Below are 18335 nucleotides of genomic sequence, written 5' to 3'. Positions count from 1 at the left end.
TCTATTGGCTAATGGGCTGCGAATTTGGGCTAAAACTGATGGTCTTTCTTCCTCAAGCCTTCTCTTTGGGTTGCTAAGTAATTAACTTGTACAATATATATTATGTGATAACTATTAGTAATTAATATGTGAAAAATAAAAGTAATTAATATGTAGAAAATAAAGTACTAATATTACAAACTTAATGTTAATGATTTAGCATATGATGTATCGACTTATAGCTAATAACGTAATGTCAATCAATTAATAAAAAGGTGTAATGTAATAGTAGTAACATTGATAAAAAATGTAGATTTAAGTTAGTATTTCTAAAAATTGTGACAATGAAAAGTAAAGAATAACGATAATAATTATAATAGTAAAAATAAGGTAATTATTAATTTTGAAGCTTGAGAAAGTGAATTAGAGGAAAGGAGGGTCAAAATTGGATGTCAATAGTGGGTAGTAGTTGTCTCATGAGTACATCAGTGTATATTTGGTACATCATTTTTGCAGCCGTGAGGGATTATGTATATATATGTATTGCCTTGGAGATTATGTCTGTTTAGGTTGAGTATGATAATTGTCCTAATGAGTGGTGTTCGATAGTCAGCTCCGGGTACCCGTCATGGCCCCTAGTCGGGTCGTGACACCCACCCCCCACACCCAATTCTTTTGTTAATTTTTCTTTTGGGTTTCTACACCACCACATCCCTTCTCCCTCTCCCCCCAGCCCACACCCTACCCCCACCCCGCACCCCACCACCCCACCCCACCCTTCCTAAATTTCTTTTTTTTTTAAATCTTTTTCATTTCTACACCACCACATCCCTCCTCCCTCCCCCCCACTCAACCCATCCCCCCCCCCCCCCGCACCCTACCCCCCATTTTTTTTCTTTTTTCTTAAAAAAGTTTTAAAAGTTTCTTTTTCACCCCACCCATCCCCACCACCACCCCACCACCCGCTCCAAAAGAATTAATTTTTTTAAAAAGTTTTGAAATTTTTTCTTTTTTGATTCTTTACACCCACCCCCGCACGCACCCCTTACCCCCTCCCGAATTTTCTACTTCCTATTTAGTTTTACCTTTATTAAAAAATTATAAAAATTGAAAGTTTGTGTGGTTATTGGAGGGAGTGGTGGGGTCGTGGGGGGTGGGTGGTGTAAAAATCCGAAAAAAGTAACTTTTAAAACTTTTTTTAAGATTTTTTTGGGGGGGGGGGGGGTTGTGGTTTTGTAGAAAAACAAGAAAAGAAAATTTAAAACTTCAAAAAAAAAATTGGAGGGGGGTGAGTGGGTGTGGTATGGGTCCACGCGGGGTGGGGGGAGGGATGTGGTGGTTTAGAAAATCTAGAAAGAAATTTAAAACTTAAAAAAATAATTTGGGGGTTGGGGGAGGGGGGGTTGGGGGAGGGGGCTTGTGGTGGTTTAGAAAATTTAAAAAAAAAATTTAAAAAAAATTGGGGGGTGAGGGGTTGGGGGTGGGGGTTGGGGTGGAGTTGTGGGGCTTGGGTAGGTATTTTCCTAAAAAAAAATTCTACCAACCAAACGAACATGAGAAAATAAGTAATGAATTCACTTATTTTCCGCTACCCAAACGAACATGAGAAAATAAGTAGAAATTCACTTATTTTCCAATAACACATTTTTCAGGAAAACATTTTCCTCCATACCGAACACACCCTTAGAGTTAAGCTATGTCTACATTGAAATGACTGAAGAGAAACAAGGTTTCGACTCTAGCTGAGCCTAAAAGTTTTTTTCCATCAATTGTTCCATGTGTATAAAAGGTATTTATAACATTTCATTTGATTGATCTATGATTGATCTAAGTTCATTAATAAATGAATAATTTTTCTATTCATTTTTATATTTTATTTACTCCCTCCGTCCCAATTTATATGGCACATTTCAGATTTTAAGATTCAAACACGTCTTTCTTTGACCGTAATTTTTTCATATATCTTTTAAATATTTTGAATTATCAATTATTGTGACTTATACTACTTTTTACGTTTCCAAATGTGTAATTTACGTTTCCAAATGTGTAAATTTTGTTTCAAGAAACTTAAAATTCCATACCCGAATTCACGATCAATATTAAACTATTTGACTCTCCAAAATCCCAATGTGTCACATAAATTGGGGCAAAAGGTGTAATTCCTCCATTCCAAAAAGATTGTCTTAGTTTAACTTGACACGCAGTTTAAGAAATAAATGAAGGCTTTTGAAATGTGTATTCCAAAACAAGCCTTAGATATTTATGTGGCTATAAATCATCTCATAAAGTTAAATTGTTTATAAAATAGAAATGTGTCAATTTTTTTGGACAAACCAATAAGGAAAGTAAGACAATCTTTTTAGGACGGAGGGAGTATTATTATTTATTAAACGGAAAAGGCTCAAATATGCCATCGAACTATCAGAAATGACTCATTTATGCCATTCGTCAATAATTTGTCTCGTTTATGCCATTGTCGTTATCAAAATGGCTCATCCATGCCATTTTTCATTAACGCCGGTTTTTACAATACCAGATATGACACGTGGCCTCCAATTAGAGGTCCACGTATTTTAATTAAACTAACAAAAATTAAATCCTAAATTAAACTAAAACCTGACACATAAATTTGTGTTGGTTTAACTAAATGACGTAGACCTCTAATTGAAGGTCAAGTGTCATATATGGTATTATAAAACCGGCATTAATGAAAACTGACATGGATGAGCCATTTTGGTAACGACGATGACATAAATGAGTCATTTATGATAGTTCGACGGCATATTTGAGCCTTTTCCGTTTATTAAAAGTTCAAATAAATTAATTAGTGATCCCCACGTTCTGATAAAATTAATGCTAATACTTCCGAAAGTCCAATCTTGTTCCTTTCGGAGTTACCTAAACAAAATTATCCGTACATACATTATTATACTCAACTTGTGCATGATTGTATAATGTGCATATATCCAAAAAGGAAATTACCAGGCATATCAATTTCAGGCAAAACCCTAACTCCATATTCAAATCCCAATTCCACGATCTTCTTCACATCCACCGGCGAATACATCATCTCATTCCCATACTCTCTTTTTCCAGTGAGCTCTGGCTCCGATGGAACGACAATCGGAAATGAATGTGAATCAGTTATATACCAATGATTCCGTTAGAGGGATCTTTAGGTTGTGGATAAAGGATTCATCTGCTTCATGAGGATTTCGACGACCGGTGACACACTACTAAAAATCTCTATTTTCTCAATGATTTTCCACTGAAAAATGTTCAGTGGCAATTTTCCACTGAATGTCCGTGGGAAAACCTAAATAATAGTATTTTCACATGGAAAAATTAGTAATTTTCACCGCGTGCACAAATTTCCCGCTGGATGTCAGTGGGAAAAATCTCTGTTTCTAGTAGTGACACAAGTCATTGTTGCTGCAAATCCGCTTCTGCTATAGAGAAACCCGTACATGGACCGGGTTGGTTCGAGTTTTTTAAATACCAAACCAAACCAATTGTGTCATGTTTTTAAATCTATAAACCAAACCAAACCAACAAAAGCCGGATTTTTCAACCTCGAATTTTCTCGGGTTCTTGGTTTTCTCGGGTTTTTCGGGGGTTTTTTCAAAAAACTTTCATGCAAAACTTATACTAGCTTTTACTTTAAATATTTATTTAGTCCTAGTAAGATACAACTATATAATTAAGACATTTCTTAAGAAAATAACACAAAAATGTTAGATGAGTGATGATATTGTTATAAAATATTCAACACAAAAGATAATAAAATCGCATTAAAAAATATTGCTAATTAATAAGCCATAATGAAAAGGCTTAAGTGACTAAAACGCCTCTGAACTTGGCACGTTTTGCAACTTTAGTCCCCAAACTATTGATGGACACCCCTAAACTCCGCTAAATGGCTTTTATTACACCCCTAAGCTCATGACCCGGAGTGAGTGTAGTCACTCGCGGGTCCAGCTATAAAATAAGGCTTATGTGCCCTCCACGTGTAAAATATTAATGCCACATGGCATTTTCTTCCTATGTGTCCTCCACATAGATAAATTGTTTTGAAAAAAAAAAGTAAAACTGATTTTTTTTTATAAAAAATCTGGAAAATTTGATTTTAAAAAAAAAAAAAACTGAAAAACTACAGTTTTAATTAAAATATCTGTAAAAAATGCATTTTAAAAAAAAATGAAAAGTTGATATTTTTTTAAAAGTGTCCTAAAAAATCCAGATTTTCATGATTCTTTTAACACACTTCTTTAAAAAAGAATTGGAAAAATTGATTTTTTTTTTTTAAAATGTAGAAAACCCATTTTAAAAAAAGATAATCCCAAAAAAATTAGATTAGTTTTTAAATCTAGAAAAAATTAATCAGTTTTCCACTTTATTCTTAAAAAAATCAGTATCCCAGATTTTAAAAAAGTTCAGGTTTTTAATCAAAAATTCAATTTTTCATATTCTTTTTTAGAAAAATGGGTTTATTTAGTTTTCTGGATTGTTAAAAATTCCAGGTTTTTTAATTAAAAATAAATAAATTTTCCAGATTTGTTTTTTAATAAAATAACGGGTTTCTCAGTTTTCAAGATTTAAGAAGTTCCAGATTTTTTAATAAAAAATTCAGTCCAGATTTATTTTTAAAAAATGGGTTTTCCACATTTTAAAAAAAAATTAGTTTTTTCTGATTTTAAAAATTTATACTTTTTTATGAATTTTCCAAAATTGATTTTTCTTTTAAAAAAAAAAAACTGACGTGGCACCTCTCACGCGCCTGTTGGCGTGTGACTACACTTGCTCAACCACGTGGCAGCTCGGGGATGAATTAAAACCCATTTTGCCAAGTTTAGGGGTGCTTGAAGTGCAGCAATAGTTTGGAGACTAAAGTTGCAATTCGTGCCAAGTATGAGGGCATTTTAGTCACTTAAGCCTAATGAAAATGATCATAATCTAAAACTACAAAGTCATGCTAAAATAAGTATGCCTAATAAGTATTAATCGCATGACAAAGAAAAAAATAAAACTAAGTTATGTATTTTCATCATCTAAACAATGCAAATCTAAAGAACAAATATCGAACATTATTGTCATTCTAGTGTCACAATTAAATTTCTTTTGTAAGCATTAGCATTGATTTGGACTTTATTTGAGTTATAACATCTATGGGCTATAAAACTTATTGGACCAAGCTCTAAATAATATGCTAAAAAATAAGGAAAAAGGACTAAATAGCCGCTGAGCCATAAATAATCCCACGCGCTGGCCCATCTATTCTCAAACCCAAAAATTAGCCCATAAACTATTTCCATCCGTTAGCCATAAAGTCAAATAAAACCCAAAACGTATAAATCGTGATTTTCTCCTTTAGTAACTCTTAAACATGGAAACTTCAACCTTATATAACACCTATAAAGTGTGATTTCCTCCTTCAGTAACTCATAAACATGGAAACTTCAACCTAAACAACAGTCATAGAAATCAATTTGATACAAAATCTAGGGTTTTGAAATCACGAAATTCATGTCTTCTGTTGCAAATTCAACTCAAATTTTGGTTCCAATTTTGATACAACATGGAGGTAACTGGTTGAACAACAATGAATTTGTTAATTACACTATTAATGGAATTCTGATCAACTCAGACTGCAATTATGAGTATTTTGTTGGTGAGATATACAAACAATTAGATAAGGATTCAACTACAACTTTAATGGAGGTTAAGTATGTAGTTAGGTCCGGATTAATGCCAATATACAATGATATGAGTGTCCGATTGTATATGGCGATGAAGAAAAATCTTAGATATAAATGAATATCCACTATGCATAACATTAAAAGATGTTGCTGAATGTTCGAATTGAATGTTGTTGGGAACAACTTCAGTTGCTATACAAAATAATTTGATTAAAGAAGTACAGGTTCTTCCTATGGTTGTAGAAGGAGCTGACATTGATGATGCCATTATGGTTGATTATGGAAGTGAAGATGATTTTGAGGACGTAGCAATTGAGAATAAAATAATAAAGGATCCACTTCATAAGGGAATTGCAGAACATCAACTGTATTGGAACAAGATACAATATGTAGCGTAATGAAGAACTATGCAATACGCGAGACATTTCAGTTTAAAGTCGATAAATCATCGAAAACAAGGTATGATTCCCTATCTGTAATGTGTAGAAATTGTATATAATATGTATAAGCATAGTAGTCCCTGTTGTGTAGAATAGAAAACTGTATAATTTATGTATATAATATATATCATTTGTGTATATAGTGTGTATGAGCATAGTGGTCCGTGTGTGTAGAATAGAAAATTGTATCATTTAGGTATAAAATATGTATCATTTGTATATATAATATGTATCAGCATAGTGGCCCTTGTGTGTAGAATAGAAAACTATATAATTTATATATATAATATGTATCATTTGTGTATATAATGTGTATTGTATGTGTTTTAAATAGGTATTCTCTTAAATGTGTCGATACAAGATGCGCATGGTGTTTTAGATCTTCAAGTCTACACGATTCAGAAATCTTCAAGGTGAGAAAAAGTTCATTGATGTTCATACTTGCCCAATTGTGTAGAGAATGTTGTCACAACGTCATGCTACTTCAGTAACCATTGCAAAAATGGTGAAGAACAAGTATGTCAATCTTAAATCAACATACACTCCAGCAGAAATCATGGACGACATGAGAAACCAATACGGGATTAGGATGAATTATAAGAAAGCATATAGATCAAGAGAAAAGGCGCTTGAAATGTTAAGGGGTTCGCCACCTAAATCTTATCGTAAACTGCTAGTTTTTCTGTATATGGTAAATAAGAAAAATCCAGGGTCTTTCACAACGTTACACAAAATAGCAAACGGGCACTTCTTGTATGCTTTTGTCGCACTCAGTGCATCAATCAGAGGATGGAAATATTGTATGCCCACTGTCGTGGTTGATGGGACTTTCCTTAAATCATCGTACGCGGGGACCATGTTGTGTGCTACTGTACTCAATGCAGCAGGTAAGTTTTACTGATATGTTTGAATAATGCTATTATGTTCAGTTCAAAGAAACGTTTTAATATATTTTTTGCTTATCGGTACAATATTGATTCTTTCTAATTTGCTTAATTCAGGTAAAATCCTGCCACTAGCATATGCTATTGTTGATTCTGAAAATGATGCGTCATGGGATTGGTCTTTTCGAAAGTTGAAACAGGCTTACGGTGAAAGGCACAACATGTACATAGTCTCTGATTGGCATGATAGCATTTTGAAGAAGGCTTCAAATGTATATCCAGATGTGCCTCACTATAATTTCATCTACCACGTATGGAACAACGTCAAAGGTAGATTCAAAAGGGACCATGAGCGATTAAAGCCCATATTCTTTGCAATGGCCAATGCATACACGAGGGCAGATTTTGATCACCTCATGGAAGATATGGACAATATCGATGATAGAGTGAGGGGTTACCAGTTCGATGTTAGCTATGAAAAATGGTCCATAGCTCATTCCACAGTAAACAGATCCATGGTGATGACTTTAAATATAGCGGGTCCCTAAATTCAGCAACTAGACATGCAAGAGACCTGCCTATCAAGAGATTGCTACAATTCATGATAATCATGGTTATGAGATGTAACAATGACAACAGAAAGGATGCAACAACAACATTTACTGAATTAGGGAACAAATATAACATAATAATGAAGGAAAATATCATTTTCCCGGATAAAATGACGGTAAAACATTATGTTTTCATTTTTATTTCATATACCTAACTACACTCCCCCCCCCCCCCCCCCCCCCCCGATTTACAGATGACATTTGGAAAAAATTCAGGTAATGGCTTCAACTGCTTATGTATATTCAGTTATGGATGGTGAAAAGCGCAACATAGTGTGCATGCGTGAAAAGAAGTGCAGTTGCCAACGATTTCAAATTGACGGGATCCCTTGTCCACATGCTATGGCGGTATTGAGCTACACACATATGGAGGTGCAAAATTATTGCGCTGCTTATTACACCAGAGAATACTTCTTGAAGGCATAGGAAATACCAGTGAATCCACTTCCTGATGAGAGTGCATGGGACATTCCAACAGAGGTATTAGATCAAATAGTCAAAACACCGACATAGAAACGCAGACCAGGGAGACCAAGGGTTAAACGATACAACGAAATTTTTGAGTATTTGGCTATTTCGTGTCCAATCTCATGTGGTCAGTGTGGACAAAAAGGGCACAACAGAAGGACATGCAAAAATGCTCCAACAAGAATCTAACAGATGTTGTTCCAAAAAATGCTTTACTGTTTCCTGTTCTATTTTTTGTTTGAATGAAGAAACTGATTACGTTGCAAAAACGTTGCCAGATAATGCATTTACACTACAATTCTCTGATTTTTTAGAATAAAAAAGCTACTCTTTCCCATGCACTGTTTGCTGGAAGATTGTGTTAATTCTTCTATACCTTTTGTATAAGTGCATTTGTGTTGCTATTTTGTATAAAAAAAAATAGTCTTTGCTGCTCAACAGGTACACCAATCTGGTGCTATTTCATCCTTCAGTGCTGAAACTTGCAGTACGGACATGAAAGAAGTCTAAAATCCGGTTATGTATACAGGCTTATGTATATAGGTTAAATATATACAATATATATATAAAAATGTTTGTATATATACAGAAAATATACAACTTATATACACATCTTTTTTGTGTGTGTGTTAGAAAAGGAATAGCCTCGGTTCAGATTCTCAACCACAGCAGTTGCACCAAAACCGGGTGAGTGCTTCTATTTTTGGTATGCAGTGTTATTCCAGGTGTACGCACAACCACAATACGTGAGCACACCAAGCTATTTCAGCTTATATATACAAGTTTTTATACATAGGAAAGTTCACTATACATGTTCAAATATATACTATATATACAAAAATTGTGTATATATACAGAAAATATACAACTTATATACAACAAAAGTTCAGTATACAAAACAATATACAAAATATATACAATACAATGTGTGTATACAAAAATAGATACAACTTATATACACAATCTTCCGTGTGCATAAGGTATGTTTAGGTTAGAATACATATCACAAAAAAGGAAGGAACAACCCCCCGCTCAAAAATATCAGCCTCAGAACATATAAAACCAATAAAATATGTTGAATAAAATGATATTGAATAAGGCGAATGATATTAACACACTGAGTTTTACGCATTGACATGATATTCCAACATAGGTAAAATCCAAACATATTCTTCAACAAAAACTATGCAATTGTATCTGCATTAACATATGTCACCTACTACATTTGCAACTATTCTAAAATCTAATTCTTCTTCAAATCACTCCATGCTTCAATCTACCAGTAGACTCGTCATCACTAACTGCGTTTCTACTTTGTTTCTTTTTTCCATAATCCAATAGCAGTATCCTATATCGGCTCCGCAAAGCATCAATATCATCTAAATGTTTGGGGATTTCAATGCCTTGAATCAGGTACTCAGCAAAAACAGCAGCAAATATACCACAGTCCCTGCAACAAAACGTCACACAAAGTTAGTACAAAAATTCAAAAAGAAAACAAAATGCATAATGAAAAAAAAAAAATCAGTAGTAATTTACGTGTTAGCTTGGGTTGGCAATCCATCAACTATCTAGATCTCAAAATCAGCTGCTGGTATTCCGTCACTCCTACTGGCCCAAAAGTCAATGCGAGAAAGGAAATGTGGGATCAAAGTAAAGTATGGTTCAACTGCTTTCTTGACTGTAAGATTTTGTCGTGCACCACCCATCGAATCATACACATAAAAGCAATGATCTTTAAAAGATAACCTCACTAAAATCCAATGCCAATTCTCAGCAACATTTACAGGGAAAAAGATATCATCAACAGTACACCATGGCACATTGCACCTCATGAAATACCCCATCATATATTCAGCAATTGGATCTTCTTGAGTAATAAGGTTGACATCTTTATTTTTTGCCAAAAATTGCTTGTACATAGCTTGTATCAAGCAGTTAAACCAACAAGCAGTTGTTGTGAATTTAAATGAAGCATCAACACTTCCATATTTTCCTTTCTTTCTCAAATAATAAACAAACACATCAATATGCTGAAAAATGTGAAGAAAACACATAGTCAGGAACACACACAAATTGTAATGCTTATATTTCTCTAGCTGCTATATCCACTTAGTATAATAAGTGTATGTACCTGCATATACACCTATTATACATTTCTTATACACTTATTAACAAAAAGAAAGCTTAACTGCCTATAATAGGATATGCTTAATAAATGTATAAAAAGTATATATACACTTCATAAATGTGCATGTAACTGCATATACACTTATTATACATTTCTTATACACTTATTATACAAAACGAAGGCTTAACTGCCTTTAACAGGATATGCTTAGTATACACTTATTGTACAATTAATATACACTTATTACAAAAAAAAAAAAAAAAAAACTTACTAAATCACTTAGTGGTTGCCCTGGATATGCAAGTATGAGGAACCATTCTCTTTCTCCAATAGATGCAACTCCAAAGTCAAAAATCTTTTTCAGCTTATAACTTTTTCTGGATAAACAAGCCTGTAAGAATTCATGATAAAGAAAAAATCAAATGAAAAGCATAAAGTGGACAAAAACACAAGAACAGAAGCATAAAGTGGGAAAAAAGATGCATAAAGTGGAAAAAACAGAAACAAAGCATTACTTTTCCTTCACTCGTATCGACGGATTAACAAAATTGTTGAACTTTTTTAACAACTCGAAATCAATAGCAAGTTCAACAATTGCTTCGAAGGGGTGCTTTGTAGAGAAAATGCGCTTAGTTGGAGGCGAAACAAGACCTTGAACGCTACTACCACTAAATTCAAAATTTGTCACATATGGTGATTCACATGCCTTAGCTGGTTTCCGGGGTCTCTCTAACTTTGTAACAACAAGATTTTTATCCGCTCTCTCGATTAGATTTTTACCGCTGCCGGGTTCGGTAACTTTTGAGAATTCGATATCAGGTATATCAGACCAATCGAACTCCTCAATGTTATCAGTTAACTCATCCCCACTGTTTTTACATTCTGAAGCATTCAGACTGTCAGTAAAATCTTCGGTGATTTTAGAGAAACCCTAGTCACCACCATCCATAGTCTTATCATTTTTATCATCCACAAAATCCTTCACCACATTATCAACCCCTTCCGCAGTCGTATCATTTTTATCACTACCAGGCTGAGTGTTTCGAGGACTCACTATAAGGGAGAGCGATCCAGAATTCATCTTCCCCGCTATTTTTATCCTCATCCAACACATCGTCACCCTTCTTCTTACTCTCACCTACCTGGTGCTCCAACACATCGTCACCCTCCTTATTACTCTCACCTACGTGATCCTCCAACACATTGTCACCCTCCTTCTTACTCTCATCTACCTGATCCTCCAACACATCATTACCTTTTCTCTCCTCACTACCATTGTTCTCCTCGGTCGCCATATGATCATAACCTATAGAATGCCCCCCTCCCCCAGTGTGTCATCATTTTTTTCAACCTCATCATCACCGACCCTGTCACTATCATGGTGGTCCTCCTCTCTTCTATCACGTTATTCCCACACTTCATCTTTTATTTTTAATGCTTTAAAAATCTTTTGGAAGGAGGAACCCATTAACTCCTTCATTGTGGCAACCTCACAGGATAGCTTAAAAACACAGAGCAAAAATCAGGACATCAAAATTAACAAAAAACTACTACTCGGATTGAAAAATATAATACAGACAACATATATACCGCGTTGAAATTCCTTCTCAGTATTGTCAAATCATCACTTCTCATGATTGCTTTATGCTTTTGGGGAAGTTTAGTAGGCGGAATACTCTGTTGAGAACTCGCATCCACACAAATTTTATCTTCTTTACGAACACCAGATGGCACAATATTACTCAAAACCACCTGCATGACACAAAACAAATAAAAATGAGCATGAAATCAAGTACTAGACAGTAAATGCAACAAAAAAAATTGTTACCTCATCTCGGTAAAGATTGAAAAATGATTTCTTCAAACTTTTGTAGGTCACCATTTGATTATCACTTACAAACCAATTTAGAATGCGTGGCACTCTATCTCCTATCCGATTAGCAAGATTTTTATCGACATATCCACAACATTCATAAAACCAACATTGAAAAGCCAAAGGCAAACCGCCACACCGATACATGCTACTCATCTTCCAAACCCGATTCTTCATCGACTCCAACATAGTCGAAAAGCATACTTTCCCCCAAGGGTATGATTTGTAATCACCAGTCTCGACCAATAAGAAATCATCCTTTGTTACGACATCAATATTTGTAATAGAGAAAATGAAAGTATGAATGAAGTACAAAGTAGCAATCATTAATGCATCCTCATCAGATTGCCATTTTTGTTTGTAAAGAATTTAACCAGTTCACCCTTTGTAACCTTCAACATACCGGGAAAATACGCCGCCATCAACCGACTTGGCTGGTCGAGACGATAATTCTTATTATCACTGCCAGTGCACTTTATGCCGGTAATTTGAGCAAACTCCCCAAGTCCAAAGCGTAACCTAGACTTACTCACTCTAATCCATATCTCATCATCTCTATCCGACACAACTTCCCTAAGCAAAAATGCATGTATAAGTTGGTTTTGGATAAAATCTAGTGGCAAATCTAAAAAATAACCAAAACATGTATCTTTAAACATCTGAATTATCGAAGCATCCAATTTGGATTTCAACTTATTCATAATGAGACAATTTGTGTGCACGCTAACTTGAGTCGAGAAACGATCACGGGGACAAACATAGAAATCCCAAAGCTGCAATACAAATAAACTATGTGATTATACATCTCATCTATGCTAAATAAACAGATATTATACATCTCATATACACTAAATATACAGATATTATACATCTCATATACACTAAATATACATATACTATACATCTCATATACACTAAATATACAGATATTACACAACTCATATACACTAAAATAGACAGATATTATACATCTCATATAAACTAAAATATACAAAAATTATACATCTTATATACACTAAAAAATACACAGAGAAAAAAGAAATAACAGATTTTTTAAAAATACCTTCAAATCAGACCTGCTACGACAGTCTTTCTTCTTCACAAGAACCTTTTTTGATGACCCAACATGATCCTTATCATAATCATCCCGATGAATGGGTTTCTTTATTTTCTTTGAAGGACCAGCATCATCCTCACTATCAGGCTTCGGATTTGTTACAGCTTCCCCACCCACTGCTCGCTTCCTTTTAGAAGCATTGCCTTTTTGAATTTTCAATTAATTTTTGCCAGAATCATTACCTATTTTACTTTGTGACCTAGTCATAACTGTACCAGAGGGTGTATCATCGACACTCTTTGCCCCTGTTTTTCTACTTATTTTTTGTTGGTGAATTCCTCTTAGGCATTATTATGTGAAGAGAACTGCCAATTTCGCTTAAAAATAGAAGATAAATAAAGAAACCCCTTTCACCTATGTTTTTGAAAAGAGAAGATGTATATTTTGGGGTTCAGTTGTGAAGAAACCCCTTTGAAAGAGGAACTAGACGTTAGGGGTGGGTTGGGGAACTAAACGTTAGGGGTGGGCTAGGGAAATAGACGTTAGGTGTGGGCTGGGCTACATATGGAATTAATTTGGGCCGATCGGACTCCTGGTGGGATTAAGCCCAAATAGTGGTCAAATGTGGGATTAGTTGGCTGAGTGGACACATAATGTCCTTTTCCCAAAAAACAAAAACTATGAAAAAACTTAAAACATATTTATAAATTACATTAAAAATAAATATTTTTATGTATATAATAAACTTAAGAATTATATACATTTATTGTTGGGTTGGTTTGGTTCGGTTTGACTTTTTTTAGTTAAAACCAAACCAAACCAAATCAATTATGGCCGGGTTTTCTTAATATCAAACCAAGTCAAACCAAATCACTTGTCACGCCCCGAACCTGGGCCTGGACATAACATAACACCCGGTGCCTGACTGCATGTGACCGAGCGAACCAACTGGCTGGCTGAATCAACATGTGATATCTAAACATAACTGAATGTGGAAAACAACTAAACACATGCTGATATACTAAAAGTCTGTTTGAAATCATAATGCAGAAATACTTAGACAATCTGAAATATCTGAATGTAGCCAACATGGCTAAACCAAAACAACTGGACAACTGCCAATAAGGCTAACATAATAAATATCTGACTATCTAGACTGTGTCTATGAAGCCTCTAAGAATACTAAATAATAGAGTTGTCTATAAACTGAAATAACTGGATAGCTGACAACACCCCGAAGGAATTTGGGGCTCACCGGTAGCTGATACGTGCACTCCTAAATAGCTGAGTCGTCAACATGTATATCGTTGCCTGCTAAGCAATAAAATGGGCATCAGCACATTTGAATTGTACTGGTATGTAAAGCAACTGAAGCAATAAAATACTGGAACTGAAACTGAACTAAACAGAAAATCAAGAAGCTGAAGTACTCCCTGTTCTGGATGAGGAATCACCTGTAAAACTGTAAATATAACTGTGTCCTAGGGCCCAAATAATGTGCACAAAAACTGTGGCCTCAAGCCCAAGCAATACGTATGCATAAACTGTGGCCTAGGGCCCAAACATACAGATACAGGTGATGAACATTAAGCATATTTATGATACTGAGACTGAGCTATAACTGATAGCATGATAACTGTTTCTGATTATGGAAATTAAGTCAATAACTGATTATACACTGACTAAGACTCATGTGATGTCAATACACAAGTCTATAATGATTACGTACTGAGTTCATGATGTTCAAAATGACAACATTGAATGAATTATGAAACTATAACCCTACAAGATTGCAGTTCTACAACTATTCAAGAAACTAGGGTTAAACTGTATTCTTAGTCAAATTATTGATAAGTATGTAGAATGAGGCGTAAGAAGAATCATGAACATTCCCTCACGTAGATAGTTAGCCCACATACCTGTATACGCTCTAAGTCTTGCAACTACGGGTCTAAAATTAAGAAGAATCCCAAAAGCTTAAGTCTTGAATCCTTTAAATGGGTTTTCTTGAAAACCCTAGGTTAAAAATGATGAATTCTTGCTTAATGCTCATTAACATATATTAGAATCTAATTAAAATAGGTTGGGATTGCTTACCTTAGCGTATTCTTGAGTTTTGGAGAAGAAGATTTCGTCTTAGGGCTGGTGGGATTGAAAAGTGAATTTGGAACTGAACCCTTCGTTTTTATATAGCTTCTGGTAGACGCGGGGAAAGTAAGGCCTAATGTACGTCTCGTACTTTGAAGTACGGCCCGTACATTGTGGTCGTACTTTGGGTCCAACTTCCAGTGGTCTATTAATTTTTTTCGGGGGAAGTACGGGATCAAGGTACGTCCCGTACTTTGCTGCCTATACTTTGCTTTAAGGGCCTCAATGCTCTCTGCCAAGTCCCGCCTAAGTACGTCCACCAAAGTATGTCCCGTACTTAAAAGTATGGCCCGTACTTTGGTCGTAAAACGTACTTTTCACGTTCTGAGCCAAATTTTCCAATTCTAACACTTTTGTCTTGGTTTCTAAGTCCCTGAATCATGAACATAGGCTAATTAGGGATACGAGATGTTACATCACTAGTCGGATTTTTTCTCGATTTGATTCGAATTATCGGTTTGGTGCAATCAGTCCGTTTTTTAATACACCTCTACCTGTAAGTCTCCTAACAGAGTAGTATTTTATTGATTCAAATACTACACTATTTATGCGAGGAAAATTAATGACGGGGAACAAGAAGAAAAAATAACAAGACCAGTGCACAATGCTATGTTATTTACAGCAATAAAAACACCAAAACAGGACGAAAGATAGGCAATTCAGAGAAATGCCATGAACTCGGCGCATGTTAATTAAACTACGCTGATTGGGATTTCAGCCATGTCCAGAGGAAAAAGAGGTGGCCGAGGATGAGGACGGCCAAGTAAAGAAACTATATGTAGCCTTTGGTAGCACTGTTGGAGTAAAGAAAACTCCACGCAGTTTGAGACCAGCGCAGATGCAAACAACTCCAGATCTAGTGCCAACGACATCTGTAGAGTCAACATCGGGGAACAAATTAACTGCTGCTATGACTACACCAGCAACTACTTATCATAATCGTACTACTCAAGCTCCTGATTCTGCTGTTCACACCACCAATGGAATAGCGATTCGAGACCTGGGGAAAAACCCGGAACCACCACCAAATGTAGCGACGATGGAAACTACTGAATCTGAGGTAAACAATGACACTGCTCCATGGGTTAATTTGTTTACAAACAATTGGGCTGCTGTGAATGGGTTGAAATTGAGCTATATCCTGCCCCAAATTATTGATGGTCAGCCGGTGGTGCAATTGGATAAATTGGAGGTGGATAAGGAATTGGATAAATGGAATAGTGCTATGATTGCTTATTTTATTGGAGAAACCCTTGGATACAATACTATGAAACGATATGTTGTACAAAATTGGAATAGTGTGGCTGAACCCCAATTATTTCTACATAAAGAGGGGTACTATGTGCTTAAATTCCAATCTATTGTTGATATGCATGAGATGTTCTACTCAGGACTATACTCAATCAATAATAGACCATTATTCTCAAGCCTTGGACTATTGATTTTGATTTCAGCAAGGAATACCCTACTGAGGTGCCCCTGTGGGTGAAGTTCGCTAAACTACCTGTGTCCTACTGGAGTACTGATTCACTGACTAGAGTGGCAAGTGTTATTGGTGTCCCTGTGTATGCCGACGAGTGTACCGCTAAACATACAAGGATATCATATGCAAGAATGCTTATAGAAGCGAACACCACAACCCCTACCAGATGTGATTACAATTAAGGATCTTAATGGGAAACAATTCACTCAGAAAGTTGATTACGATTGGAGGCCCAAGTTCTGTAAGAAGTGACAGGAAATTGGCATAGATGTCATGTTCCAGTGAAACTAGTCAGTGCACCACCAAGGAGGACTGTTCAAGAATGGAAGCACAAAAGGAAGATGCCATAGCCAAGAGTAATACCAGCAAGTGTCCAAGCTAATACATCTTAGGTTGCCCCTAACAGACTCCAGCTCTGATGCCTCAGGAGAAGGAAGGACCAAGTCAGCAAAGTCTGGAATTTAATCTTGAAAATTTTCCATTACTGGCTAATGTCCCACCTAAAACTACTACAGCTAAGTCTCAAAATGGTGGTACTGATTTAGTTAAAGCTAAGGATGACATGGGAGCAATAAATCAACCTACTAGTCCTGCTAAAGCTAAAGGGATGAATCAGAAGGTGCAAGGTAGTAATAAATCTGTCATGCCTCCAAACAAAGGAAGGGGGGTTCAATATAATGCATTGGCTATTTTGAAATGTTCGAGGTGTAAATAAGCAGTATGAGCAAAAAGAACTTAGAAATTACATAGGTACTAATAGAATAAAACTGGCAGGGATTATAGAAACAAGAGTCAAGGAGCACAAGCATAAGGGGATACACAAGAAGATGCAATTATTAAGGAAATAGTTCGCAGAAAGCAAACCCTGGAACTTCAACCATTACAAGGCCTCAGAATAGTAGAAGACAGAGACATCAGGCAAGAGATAGTGGAGTTCTACAAGAGGTTGATGGACTAAAGTTTGATCAATTGATGTTGTATTTTTTTAGAAAGGCCTCCTAGTGGCGTATTATTTTGTTATGAATTATGACTTGCTCATTTGGTAAGATTGTATAAGAATTAGGAAATTTGATGACTTTTGCAACTTATGTGTTTTTTAAACAATTTAAGAAATCCAAATTGCATGTCCAAACAAAACTTCAACTTCAAATCATCATGATTTCATCTTATGATTTCAAATTATCTCCAAGCTCCTAAGACAAATAATGGACGAGACGAGAATAAAATACACGAAATTGGTGAAAATTATAGGAGATTAGGCTTCAATTTTCAGTAGAGATAAAAATGAAAATTACTTCGGTGATTTGATCTTTCTGCCTGTAAATTTTGGTGAACAGGGATAACACAATACAAAAATTATAGGATTTAAATAACAGATATTTTGTGAAATAATCTAGATACATCACTGATATATTTTTTAAGGAAAAAAAAAAAAAAGCACATGAAATGCGTGTTTGCACCTGGATTTTCATGTGCAGGTGGGGAAGGTGCCACGTTGAGATTGTTATTGTGATCGAACATGCCAACAAAATTATGCGGCTCATAGTTATCTGTATCTCCAAATG

General features: G+C 35.3%; 2 protein-coding genes across 3 annotated transcripts; one reads left to right on the top strand and one right to left on the bottom strand.

Moving 5' to 3' along the window:
- Positions 1-5842: 5842 nt before the first annotated feature.
- On the top strand, positions 5843-7547 carry LOC132644275 (uncharacterized). The gene is made up of 4 exons (XM_060360863.1): positions 5843-6042; positions 6450-6528; positions 6573-7002; positions 7117-7547. Exons 1-4 carry the CDS (start codon positions 5843-5845, stop codon positions 7545-7547), a joined length of 1140 nt encoding a protein of 379 aa, XP_060216846.1.
- Positions 7548-9138: 1591 nt separating this feature from the next.
- LOC132645085 (uncharacterized) lies at positions 9139-11303 on the bottom strand. 2 transcript variants are annotated; one of them, XR_009583988.1, is made up of 2 exons: positions 10481-11303; positions 9139-9528 (listed from the first exon to the last, which is right to left on the bottom strand). XR_009583988.1 is itself a non-coding variant. In XM_060361861.1 (2 exons), exons 1-2 carry the CDS (start codon positions 10133-10135, stop codon positions 9333-9335), a joined length of 423 nt encoding a protein of 140 aa, XP_060217844.1. In that variant the 5' UTR covers positions 10136-10446; the 3' UTR covers positions 9139-9332. The 2 variants fall into 2 exon arrangements, 1 of the variants encoding a protein (XP_060217844.1); XM_060361861.1 differs by lacking the exon at positions 10481-11303 and adding an exon at positions 9909-10446.
- Positions 11304-18335: the final 7032 nt, after the last annotated feature.

This window comes from Lycium barbarum, chromosome 6 (genome assembly GCF_019175385.1).
Source record: "Lycium barbarum isolate Lr01 chromosome 6, ASM1917538v2, whole genome shotgun sequence".
Classification (NCBI taxonomy): domain Eukaryota; kingdom Viridiplantae; phylum Streptophyta; class Magnoliopsida; order Solanales; family Solanaceae; genus Lycium; species Lycium barbarum.
This window is presented reverse-complemented; position numbering and strand designations above follow the sequence as displayed.

Excerpts from the sequence above, each read along its gene's own strand:
- LOC132645085 (XM_060361861.1), bottom strand. The coding sequence starts at position 10,135 with ATGTGTTTTCTTCACATTTTTCAGCATATTGATGTGTTTGTTTATTAT. Across the intron at positions 9,529-9,908 it reads ATGATGGGGTATTTCATGAG|GGACTGTGGTATATTTGCTG; the intron begins GTGCAATGTGCC and ends GTTTTGTTGCAG.
- LOC132644275 (XM_060360863.1), top strand. The coding sequence starts at position 5,843 with ATGTTGTTGGGAACAACTTCAGTTGCTATACAAAATAATTTGATTAAA. Across the intron at positions 6,043-6,449 it reads GGAATTGCAGAACATCAACT|GTATTCTCTTAAATGTGTCG; the intron begins GTATTGGAACAA and ends TGTTTTAAATAG. Across the intron at positions 6,529-6,572 it reads ACGATTCAGAAATCTTCAAG|AGAATGTTGTCACAACGTCA; the intron begins GTGAGAAAAAGT and ends CCAATTGTGTAG.